General features: G+C 51.2%; 1 protein-coding gene across 1 annotated transcript in view; it reads left to right on the forward strand.

Moving 5' to 3' along the window:
- Window positions 1-2,658: 2,658 nt before the first annotated feature.
- ZDHHC2 (zinc finger DHHC-type palmitoyltransferase 2) overlaps window positions 2,659-12,777 on the forward strand; it is a 77,065-nt gene continuing 66,946 nt past the window's right edge. Inside the window, exon 1 of the mRNA XM_014594970.3 lies at window positions 2,659-2,908. Coding sequence (XP_014450456.2) covers window positions 2,722-2,908 — 187 coding nt within the window. The 5' untranslated portion in view covers window positions 2,659-2,721. The remainder of the gene's footprint in view (window positions 2,909-12,777) is intronic.

The raw sequence follows: 12,777 nt of genomic DNA on the forward strand, positions 1-12,777 counted from the left end.
CTCAGAAAATCTGCCCAAGAAATTTTAAATAGCTCTTTTTTCCATATATTCCAACTCATTTTGCAAAAGTGGTTGAGTATCATTCTCCCTATTTTGCAGGGGTGGGATGGACTGAGGGAATTCACATCTTGAAAGTTATCGACATGCTCTGTATCATACAGACAGAAAAAAGACGTGGTCCATGTGTCTAGCTCTGTAAAGTCTAGATTTCTTAAAAGAACATAAGAATTGCTTATTCATTTACTGTGCCAGACCACAGGTCCATCTTGCCCAGTCTCCTGTGTCACACAGCAGCCGGAGACCCTGGCAGATACCTACCTGGAGCGTGCTAGGCTGCAGCCTCTTCACCGCCTCCTCCAGAACCTCTTGCTCTTGCCTCCAGAACCTGTTTATTTATGCACTTCCCACCCATGGCCCTACCAAGTCCAGGGACTTCCTGGTCACCCTCTTCCTGGCTCTGGATAAGGTGGTGATTTATGTCACCAGGAAGGAGGCTCTTGCTGGGAGGGTCCCCAGAAACTGCAGGGCCATTTTCCTGTCCCTGGTTTGATCCCATCTCCAGGCAGGGATTAATTGGACAGTGCCCACTGGCTCTTGGACTTGTTTGACACTGTGCTCTGCTCAGTGTCCTCTGTTAGGGCACTAGTTATAAACCTTTGATCTTTACTCTCATCCCTGTTATATTTTTACTTGTCTCAAGCAATTAGTTGTCACCTTCCCTGTCGAGGGGAAGCTAATAGTTCACTTGGTGGGCACTGCCCCATGATTCTTCTAAGGCAACAAATTGGCCTGCGTCACAGTAGTGGGAGACCCCGGCACTTGCCTAGCTGGAGTGCAGCAGGCTACAGCCCGTTTACCACCTCCTCCAGAACCTCCAGCTGAGATTCTGGCTACACTGTTCCCTACTTCTTTTCATTTATGCACTTTCCATCCTTAGCCCCACTGAGTCCCAGGACCAAGCTGGCAATATACCTGACCAGGAAGAAGGCTCTGACTGGGGGAACCCTGGGGACTGTGGGGACATGTTCCTGTCTCTGGTCTATTCACATCTTTGGGCAATTCACTGGCTCCTTGAACTTGTTCAAGGGCTAGTGGGCACTTCCTGGTGGACACTCCTCAGTGACCCTGCCTTGGTGTACTCATTTTGAACCCTTGACTTTCACTCTTCCCTATTTTGTTGTTGTCCCACAAATTCAGTTGCTGCATACCCAGTAGCTCCTTCTAGTAACAGTGAGTGCTGTTACTCTGTGGGCATAAGGCTCATGTTCCTGATATGTGTAAAACCAGCCTGTGGCAGAGAGTGGATGCTGAAAGGAAGAGTGAGCAGGGTATGACCAGGGTTTTTTTCCACTGTTCCTCTCCTACTTGTAGCCTTCAGCATTTAATGTCTAGGAAACTGTGATTCAGAGGCTGTGCTCCCTGCTCAATAGCTACTTTCCTCATCTGGAAAGCACTTGTGCATCTGCTTCAACATATGGCAGCATTAGAGTGATGTTGTAGCCATGAAGGTCCAGGACTTATGAGAGAGGCAAAGATTTCTTAGGGATGAATGTCTTACATTCAAAAGCATGTCTGACCATTGGCAACACGTAGGGAGTGTACTCAGGTGCATGCGCACCCCGAGATTGGCAGTACACCCCCTGCAAAAAGCGCTGCCAATGGTGCCTCCAGGCGGTTGCCGCTTGCACCCCTCAACGTTTGCTTCCGACACCACCGACGGCGTCTGTGGGTGGTTGCTGACCGCCAGTTGGCACTCACCACCTCCCCTGCCCTCACTGCTGCTGGCGCCTGTGGGAGCTCCCCGCTCGGCCCACCCTGGCCTCCGACACCGCTGTGGCTGCCTGCGGGAGCGGTTGCTGTGCCCCCCCAGCCTCCAGGAGCACATGTTGTTTGTGTGTCTGACTATCCCAATTCTGCAGTGGGTCCAATTAAAAGAGGTCACCCTAAGAAATCCTTGCCTGTCTTCAATACACGCTCCCAAGAAATGCCTTCCAGCTCCACGGAGCTGCTACGTGCCTAGTTAAGCCTGGGCACGAGAGCCTGCAGGCCCTCTGCTTCTACGGAAATCTATGGCCCCTGCTACACGTTACATGTTACGAGAAGTCACTGGCCAGCTGCGCAATAAATTTATACCAGCCCCAAGCGTGAGAGCCATTATCACACGATAAAAATAACCACCCAGCTATAAAAAGGGCCAGACCACCATGGTGCCAACTTAAGTGGGGCACGTTCCCCCACCCCCCCAGCGACCAGTCAGCAATGGCAGGGGGGGGTGGTCCGTGGCCAATCTCACTTATCAGGGTGAGTCCCCCTGTCCAATCCTACAGACTAGGAAGTGCAGTGTGGCAGCAGGTGCACCCCGCTATCCATCACCACTGCAGATCACAGTCAAGCTAGTTGAATGGGTGTCACAGCTCTCAAGGCGGCCGGGAGCAGTGTCAGGGGGTTGCCCGCCCCGGCTGTTGGGAGCGGTGCGGGGGTAGCAGCAGGCAGGGAAGGGCGCAGCCCTCGGCCGGAGCGGGCTCCTGGGGGAGTGCACATGGCGGGAAACCCGCGCGCCTCACGGTGATTGCTGCGCGGCGGGCGGGGCTGGGGGCGGGGCCGTGGCGAGGGGCGGGGCGGGGCGGGGTGAGGCGGGGTAGGTCCCGCCCGCGCTGGCAGGCGACTCTAGCGCGGCGGGTTGTGCGGCCAGGGCCCGGCCCCCCTGACTAAGCGGCCGGGATGCGGTGCGGGAAGATGGCGGCGCCGCCGGCCGGAGCTGGGACCGGGAGTGGGGCCGGGGCGGCGGCGGGGGCTCGGGGCGGCCTGCGGAGGCGCTGCCGGCGCCTGCTCTACTGGGTGCCGGTGCTCTTCATCGCCAGCATCCTCTGCTGGTCCTACTACGCCTATGTCACCCAGCTCTGCCTGCGTGAGTGCTCGGGCTGGGGCGGGGCGGGGCGGGGCGGGGGCAAAGGGCTGCGGGCACCGCCCGGCCCGGGGCATAGGGCTGCAGGCCGGGGGACGCCGGCTGGGCCCCGGAAGGCAGCAGCGATCCTCGCCGCCTCCTCGGGGTCCCTTGCCCTGGGGCTGCAGCGTGGGGGGCCTCTGCCTCGGCATGAGCGCAGCCTTCAGGTCCAGCCCGGCTGATGGCTCCAGAGACCCCTGGGCAGAGCCGGCAGGCTGAGGGGAGTGTGCCCTGTGCAGACAGGAGCCGCAGCCGCATCCCAGACAGCGGGGCCCAGCGAGCCGTGGCATTGCCCCTCTGAGTCCTGCCTGGTCCCGTCCCTGCTCCGAAATAGGGCGCTGCAGTTCCACAGGTGTCTCGTGTGTTTAGCCAGGGAGGGCCGTTTCCCCTCAGCTCCTCGCTTTTCTTCTTGCTAAGAGAACTGGAGAAAATGAAGGAGATGTGGAAGATTCAGGCTCGCCAGAGTCTGTCTTGCCTGGCTCCTGAGCTGGCAGGCTGAGTGCGAGCCACGCAGCGAAATGCAGTCTTCTGAGAGTTGGTGACGGGGAAACTTGTGTCTCGAGACAGTGCTTATTCACTGAAGGTGGCGCTGTGTCCTCTGAGCAGCGTTGACAGAGAAGGGGAAGAGACAGTGTGAAATAGAGTGGAGTTTTTTCTTTTTTCTGGACTTTTTTAACAATCCAGCAGGACCCTCTTTGACTAAATAAAATGTAGAAGTCAGGACTGTTCTGATCTGTACTGACATTGTTGACTGCCCGGTTGAAGAAAACTAATCTTGACACTTTCTCTGGGTAGAAACAGCCTTTTCTTTCCATTTAATCATAGTTTAAAAGTCGGGTATTTTGAGCGTATGATTAGTTGAACTTGACTTCTTCAGTATTTATAGTTTGTGAAGCTTAGAAGGGGCCCAGCTAATCGGACTTCCTGAGTAACACAATCCAGAAGACTTCCTTTGAGTTAATTCATGTTTGAGCTATAGCAGGTGTGTGAAGGCAACAGCTCATTTTATTTAAAAAAAATAGCATATGAGCAAACATTTTTGGACAGCTTGCGGGACTTTTAACTTCCATTCAGCTGCGTATCTCCACAGACCTCTATTGTAGGTTGAACTGGTAGAGCAATCTATAGTTAACTTCAAATACCTTTTGAAACAAGTTTTGTTCTAGTTGATAGTTCTGCCAAACCCTAACGCTTTGGGCTGAAATTTCCACTACTGAATGTTGAGTCTCTGTTTTTTGTTTTTTTTAGGAAGTCATAGCAAAAAAGTTTCAGACACTTCCAAGAATGTGATGCAGGAAAAATACTTCCTTTTTTCCCTGTTTCACCTCCCTTCCCCTCCACCCCCCCCCACTTTATTTCTTACTAATGTTTTAATTAAACTCTAGCATTTCTATACTTTGAAACAAGGGGGCTTAAAATTAGGGGCACACCAATGAAGATTTTCTTGTCCAATACCGATAGCCAATTATTAACCAGCCATATTGGCTGATACCAATCCAATAACCGACTTCCAGAAATACAGCTGGGCAGCATGAGGAGCAGCTCCCTGCAGGTAAGTCTGTGGAGGGGAAGGGGCATGGGGGAAGGAAGATGCATGCGGGGAACCAGATTGAGGGGAGGGGGGGCCAGATGGGAGCATGGTGAGGGAGGGAGTGGGGCAGGGGCTGGGGGCACTGCCTAGCCAGGGTGGTGAATGGGACCTGGGGCAGGGACTGGGACAGCCATGTGTGGCTCGTCCAGGGGATCAGTGTCCTGGCACTTAAAAATGGCAGCGCTTGAACTAAAGCTCATCAAGTGAGCTTTAGTTCAAGCACCGCCATTTTTAAGCGTGGGGACACTTTTAACTTGAGCAGAGCCGTGTGGGGTGAGGGCAGATGCAGGCCGCTCACTGTGGACTCAGAACTCTCCACTCAGCTGCCTTTCCCTCAGGAGCCCCATGCCAGTCACATGACCCATGCCTGCCCAGCAGCAGGAAGCACAACTTGCCACTTCCACCACTGGAGGGCAGGTAGGGGATGTGTGGCCAATGTAGGGCTCCCAAGAAAAAGGCAGCAGAGCAGACAGCATGAGCCCAAAGTGGGCAGCCCACATTTTCCCTGCACACAAATCTGGGAGGGTACATTTCCACCCCCACCCCCCTTTCCTCCCACTTCCTGCACCCCCTGGATGAGCCACCAGCAGCTCTGTCCTGCTCCCTGACCCTGCCCCGGGTCCCATTCACTGCCCTGGCTGGGCAGCATCGTCAGCCCCTTCCCTACTCCATGCCTCACCGTGGGGGGCCTTGATCTGCCAAGCTCCTTCCCCTCCACAGACTTACCTGCAGGTCGCTGCTCTCCACGCTGCCTGGCTGCATTCTTGGCCACGTGCATGTTTGTGGCTGTGCTCATGCACACTGCATTTGAGGCCCTTGGCCAGAAGGTATATTGTATTTATTCGTGACATTATTGGCTACGCTGGCCAAAAACTCAGATAGCTGATAATATTAATTTTCCATTTATCCTTTTTTCATTAGGGAAATGATCTTGGTGCAAGGGACCTTCCCTTCACAGTTTCCACAAACAAGCCCAAATTTGGTAGGCTTTAGAAAAATCTCAGTTTGCGTATATTCCAGAGAGGCTGGATAGAGTAAGGGTTAAGATTTCCAAAGACTTCATCTCTGTTGTTCTGTTTGATGTCCTTATCCATGAACTTAGAGCATGGCTGTAACTATTGCTGTAATACTGGTTAGACACTCTTATGTTCTGCATGAGATCTCTTCTGGTAGCACATAGGAAGAAGCTGCCTGCCTTGATTGTAAAGGAAACAGGAATTGGACATGGAGTTGTGAAAGGGAAACAGGAATAGGTGCAGTTGTGTTGTAATCAAGACCACAGAAGCAGGAGCAGGAGAATTGGACTAAGCTGCAAATGGGGAGACATAATGCAGAGCTGTCCAACTTCTGAGTGGTCAGGGGCCAAACACCCCCAGGCTGCATGTTGTGTGGCCATGTGCTACGCTGTGCTGGTGTTCCTGCATGGGCCCCTTGTGGCAGGAGCAGGAAGTGGAAACTGGTGGAGGAAGTAGGAGCCCAGAGGCAATGGTGGGGAGCGTGTCACCTGTAACTTGTAGCCCAGCCTGTGGGCTACAAGTTAACTCCTTGAGGGCTGCATGCATACAACCCCAGGCTGCCAGTTGGACAGCCCTGTCATAATGCATATTCTCCACTGGGTCCCATTGAAGAACCGTGATTCCAGCATTTTATAACTTTTTGTGACTTGACTTTGCAAACTTATTGTTCAGGCTTTCTGTATGTAATTTAATGCAACTCAAGGAAAAATGACTTTCCATTTAGGTGTTTGTACTACTAAAATTTAGTAACTAAATGCTTTCCTTACAGGATTTAATAGTAATGATATAATTTAAAGTAAATTCCCAAATGCTTTCAACCCCAATTTTTCTTTGAGAGCTGGTACAGTAGCTCCAATGGAGTTATAAATATAGAGCTTGGGATTGGTAGGTGTGAGATGCTTCAGAGCCAGTGTAGAGACTTAGGATATGTCTATACAGAGCAGTTCAGTGCTGCATAGAGATAACATTTGGAGTTTGTTTGGAGCTAGTGCAGGGTATATAGCGCAGTACTGTGCACAAGCTATCTCAAGTTCCAGAACGAATATGATTCTGCAGGTGTAATGCTCCACCTGCGTGAACTAGCCTGTGTGGGAGGGGTTCGTGATCCGCAGTCAGAGCTAGTGAGAGTACCTATACATGGGGCTGCACTGTGCCATGTAAATATTAGGGCTGTGCAATATTTCGGCAGCTGTTTCATTTCAGAGGTGTTTTGGCCTGTTTCGGTGCCCAAAACACCAAATGTGAAATGGAAGGCTCCAAAACATCTCCGAAATGAAATGAAACCATCCGAAATGTTTCAGGTGTTTCGGAGCCGGGCTCGCAGAGAAACAGAAACTACAAGAGGGAGGGGGAAGAGGGGCAGGAGGACTGCTCTGATATTGAGATCTGTAGCTGCCCAATGTCTATCCCTGAGGTCCTTTCCAATCCCAGTGCTCTGGGGGAGGGACGGCAGCATGCTGTCATCCCACGTGCAGACCTGGGGGTCCACGCCCACACCTGGCACAGCCCTACAGCACTCCTGGGGTGCGCAGGCCCCCAGATCTGTGTGTGGGATGACAGCATGCCGCCGCTGCCGGCTGAGGCCAGTGCCAGCACCTGAGTCTGCTCAGTGCAGCCCGCACCGAGCACGGCCAGGGGAGCTGCGGGAGAACCCCTCATAGCTGCCGTGTCCGATCTCATGAACGGTGCGTGCCCCCGGTGGCTGGGGGGGGCACGGCTGTGCCAGCAGCAGTAGGAGCCTGGTGGCGGTGAGCGGGGAGCTCCTGCAGACACTGCTGGCAGCATCAGCGGCGGCCAGGGGCAATTGTGGACTGCCTGCAGATGCTGCCAGTGGCAGGGTGGTGAGCAGCAAGCCTTTTTGCCTGGCTGTGCCTGCCTGTCCCCAACCGATCCGAATCTCAGAAACAGCATCGCAACTCCAAAATGGATTCAGCCAAATCAAAACAGAGCAGTGATCTGAAACACCAAAATGAATCTCTGTCCTCCGAAATGGCCGAATTTAAAATTGAAACGAGACATAGCCGTTTCACACAGCCCTAATAAATATCCCTGTCAGGCCTGTGCTTGATGACTCTGGCTTGAGGTCACAAGACACCCTTTTTCTTCAGTGTGTGGGGGTCACACCAACCTCTAGTGGAAAAAATTGTGTGCAAGAGAATGTGCAAGAAAGGTCGTATTGAAGTGATATAGCCATAATGGTCCAGGAACTGAGAGAGATGCAAGGATTTTTATGGGTGGTATCTTGTATTGGACCAACTGTGTGGTTGGTGTGCGGGCCGGGGGCGAGCCGGGCCCGTCTTTGCGCACGTGGGCTGTGGCCAGCAGCCCGGGCACGCGGGGCCGGAGAAGACCAGGGGCGAGCTAGAATTAGTCACGGACGCGTAGTGGTTGATTTAAAGATTATTTACTTACACCAAAGGTGGTCGTGGTGTAGGCTGGACAGTTTCCAGGTGCAGCTCTGCTTAAATCCTCGTTAGAGGACTACAACAAATTCGTTCTAGCCCCGGAGTTGTTGAAGCTCCGCGGGTTCGGTAGTTTCTCTCCCCCGGAGTTGCTGAAGCTCCGTAGGTTCGGTTCGGTTCTCTCCCACGGAGTTGTTAAAGCTCCATGGGTTCGTATCTTTAATATGCAGGAAGGGATACATCTAGGAATTTATCGGCGACGGGGAGAGGCTAGAGGCTGTTTGTTCTTTTCCCCGGAGTTGTTGAAGCTCCGCGGGTTCGGTTATCAGACCTCTATTGCCTTTTAAGAAAAGCGTTGGGTCCGAAAGTATCCGCAGCGCTTAGAGATCTTCACGCTCTCCCTCTCGAACTCCAATTGCTCTCTCTCCAACTTGGGCGGAAACCACCCAAGCTCTTTATACGGCTAGCAAGCCAATTGCTAGCCGCCACGTGTGCATGTATTAGAATCAGCCAATAATGTGGCACGAATCTTCATACAAATGGCGGGAACTCCTTGCACCGTGCATTTCTTGGATGCAAAAGAAATGCACCATGCAAAGAAAGCTACAAATTTGGCGGGAATACTCCGTTGCACCGGGGTTCTCTTCTGCAGCAGAAAACTGTACCGTGCAAGGAAGCTGCAATTTAGCGGGAAAAATAATTTAGCAGTGCCGAAGCACACTCAAACAAAAAATCACAACTTTGGGTTGTGACAGTTGGGATGTCTATATACATCTGTGGTACCTTCACTGAAGAGATATCAAGATTCCTGAAAACACTTGTCACTCAAAGAGCAAGTTTTCTACCAGACACAGCAAACTTCCTCAGGAAAAGCTAGAACATCAACCATCTCTCTGGGAAGGCCATACTTGCAAGCATGGATGTCACCAGCCTGTACACTAATCCCAGGCCACAAAGACACATTTGTGTGCCTAAGATACCGCTAAAGAACATGGACTACACTCATATTTGGAAGAACATTTTGTACAAATCATCCACTTAATCTTCACCCACAGCAACTTCACTTTTAACATTCGGTGTTTCCATGGACACAGACATGGGTGCAAAGATGGCCCTTTAATTTGCCAACCTCTTCACTAGCCACCCGGAGCAGGAATTTTTAAAAAATTGCACCATCAAACCTGCACTCTGCTTGCATTGCATAGATAACGTTTTCATCATCTGGACTGAACACCTGACTTCTACCACAAGTTTAACCACCGTTAGCCCTTGATCAAACTTTTTGGAATGTTTCTACATTTAACATCAGCTAGATACCATGATCCACAAATGACTATACACAAAAATCCCATGGACCATCATACCTATGTCCACAAAACCAGCAATCATCCCAATGGCACCAAAAAAGCTGTAATATACAGCCTGGCCCTCAGATACTGCTGTATCTACTCTGAGGAGAATACTTATGACACCCACCTTGCATTTATACAACAAGGATATTCCAGTAGAGAAATAGGCAGTATTTTTGAAGGAGACACCCAAATACCCTGCAGTAATCTGCTACAACAGAAAAAGGAGCTCCCCTGGGACTCCACATCCTTGGTGGTCAACTACCCCTCAACACTTGAACCAATAAGAATCATCATCAAACAGCCTATACTCAACAAAGATCATAACTTGAGAAAAATATTCCCAGGCCCTCTGCTCCTGACTTTCAAAACAACCTCCGAACCTTGCCGAGCTCATCGTCAGAAGCAAACTCCACACTGTTCAATAGACATCAGATGGGACGCAACCTTGCCTTAACAATAGATGCAGAATCTATCAACTCGTTTTCACTGCTACAACAATCAATAGCCCCTACAATGAACCCAGCAGGATCTGTAGATCATACACATGCCTTTCCCAAAATGTATTTCTGATCCAGTGTACCAGATGCCCTCATGGTATCTATATGGGTGAAACTAGACAGAAACTACACACCAGAATGGACTCTCACAGAAGAAGTATAATGGACAGAGGCACACAAACACCAGGAACAGATTTTTCAGAGAACCTTACCCTTTCTCACCCCACTATCATGCTGAAGAGAAATGAAATAAGACCTTCAAAAGGTGAGCCTGGGAACAAAAATTTTTAAGTGGGCTGAATATTAAGAACCAAGGATTGAACACGGATACTGATGTCGTGGTGAGCTGTTATCTACCTGATTCCTAAAAATCTTTCTTCTCATTACAAGTGATAATGATCCTCTTCCCTTGGTTTCCCGTTCAAGCAAGCTATCTTTTCTATTTTTAATTGTTTGTCTGCTACCCTGGGAATTTCTCTCTTCTCCAGTTTCACAACCTTCCACACAATTTTAATCATCACTGTATTTGCTTCCTGCTTCAGACCTGATATAGAATGCTTCTCATTCAGAAGCTTCTTTAAGTCTATCCTAGCCATGCAGCTGGTCCAACAAAAGATATCACCTACAAAAACCTGTGACTCTGAGTATGAGAGAACCCTCTAAAATCCATTTCTTGAATTAGAGGTGACTACTTCTTCCTGCTTTTTATCACTTATCTTTCTGGTTCAGAAGTGGTCAAATTCACTGTCACAGTTGTTTCTGGCTTGTTCTAATTCAGTCTTTTACCCACACTTGAAAGTTTTCTCATTTTGGCATGATAGACAGAATACCAACTGTGATTGTAGCTGCAACTGTCTACTTTGTATCAAATTGTACTCCTTTTAGCTGCCTCAGAAATGGTAAAGGGGAAGCAGCTGCCAGAGGGCTACTGGTAGAAGCCTCAAAAATGACAGGAGTTGGTCAGGTTCAGTCTCCTTTCTTTTTCAACGCTATTATAGTGCCCCCAAACTGATTACAGGTTTTCTTTGATTTATGCGGGTTCCATATATGCAAATTTGCTCTTATGTGATCACCCTTTTTCTACCCAAAATTCCTTATATGCAAGGTAAATTCACTCTTATGCAACCGGGGCTCCACTTCTCCCCACTCACCCCAGCCCCTGGGCTGCGCCAGCAGCTGGGGCGAATGGGGAGAAGCGGAGCCCCAGGAGATTCTGGGCATGGTGTAGCCCAGCGGCTACAGGCAGCTGGCATCTGCTGCTTTTGCAGCTGCTGTAGCAGGGACTGGGGCTAGTGGAGAAAAGCAGAGGCCTTGGGCTGCAGCAGGCATCAAGGCGGCAGGAACTGTGAGTGGGTGTGGAATGGTGGGGGTGCGGCTCTTGCTGCTATGCGCATTGTACACAGCCCCAGGAGAGCTGCAGGCAGGGGGGCTGTACTGGACTGATCCCGGGGGGAGGGGGGGAGGGCTCCCGGATCTGCATGTGGGACAACAGCACTCATTCCTGCAAGCAAAAACTGTCCTTTTTTTCTAATTTTTAACTGTTGCTCATATAAATGTCATTTAGGGCGCTCCAGGCAGGCGGCGGTGCTGGGAGGGGAGCTGCTGCCACCCCAAAATTTGCCGTAGCCCCCCCCCCCCCAACCTGCCCGCTGAGTGCCAGGGAGAGCCTGATGGTGCCGCCGGCCACAGCCTGCAGCGGCAGCCTGCTGTTGCCCCATGCGCAGATCCAGGGGCCTGCGCCCCCCTAGGAACAGCCCGGCACTGTCCCCAGCCTGCAGCCCCCCGGGGGGTGCATAGTAGCAAGAGCTGTGCCCCCCTGGCCTGCGCCCCACACCCACTCACTGTTTCTGCTGCTTTGCTGCCAGCTGCAGCCCCAGGAATTGTGGACGGGCTGTGCCGCAACCCTCTCCCTGCCCCTTTCCCAGTCCCAGCCTCACTCCCTCCCTCTCTCTCTCCCTCCCTTCACCTCCATGGGAACGTATCCCTATTTTTTACGTTATAAAGTGGGTTCGCTTTATGCAGATTCGAATTATGCGCCCTTCTCTGAGAATGCATGTACCGCATAAATTGAGGGAAACCTGCATTAGAAGTCTTGAAAATGACAGGACTGTACTCAGTTTTGGGGCTGAACAAATAAGCATTCATAGATTCATAGATTCATAGATGTTAGGGTCGGAAGGGACCTCAATAGATCATCAAGTTTGACCCCCTGCATAAGCAGGAAAGAGTGCTGGGTCTAAATGACCCCAGCTAGATACTCGTCTAACCTCCTCTTGAAGACCCCCAGGGTAGGGGAGAGCACCACCTCCCTTGGGAGCCCGTTCCAGACCTTGGCCACTCGAACTGTGAAGAAGTTCTTCCTAATGTCCAGTCTAAATCTGCTCTCTGCTAGCTTGTGGCCATTGTTTCTTGTAACCCCTGGGGGCGCCTTGGTGAATAAATCCTCACCAATTCCCTTCTGTGCCCCCGTGATGAACTTATAGGCAGCCACAAGGTCGCCTCTCAACCTTCTCTTGCGGAGGCTGAAAAGGTCCAGTTTCTCTAGTCTCTCCTCGTAGGGCTTGGTCTGCAGGCCCTTGACCATACGAGTTGCCCTTCGCTGTACCCTCTCCAGGTTATCCGCATCCTTCTTGAAGTGTGGCGCCCAGAATTGCATGCAGTACTCCAACTGCGGTCTGACCAACGCCCTATAGAGGGGAAGTATCACCTCCCTGGACCTATTTGTCATGAATCTGCTGATGCACGATAAAGTGCCATTGGCTTTTCTGATGGCTTCGTCACACTGCCGGCTCATGTTCATCTTGGAGTCCACTAGGACTCCAAGATCCCTTTCCACCTCTGTGCCACCCAGCAGGTCATTCCCTAGGCTGTAGGTGTGCTGGACATTTTTCCTCCCTAGGTGCAGCACTTTGCATTTCTCCTTGTTGAACTGCATCCTGTTGTTTTCTGCCCACTTGTCCAGCCTATCCAGGTCT

The sequence above is a fragment of the Alligator mississippiensis genome, chromosome 2, assembly GCF_030867095.1.
Source record: "Alligator mississippiensis isolate rAllMis1 chromosome 2, rAllMis1, whole genome shotgun sequence".
Lineage (NCBI taxonomy): Eukaryota > Metazoa > Chordata > Crocodylia > Alligatoridae > Alligator > Alligator mississippiensis.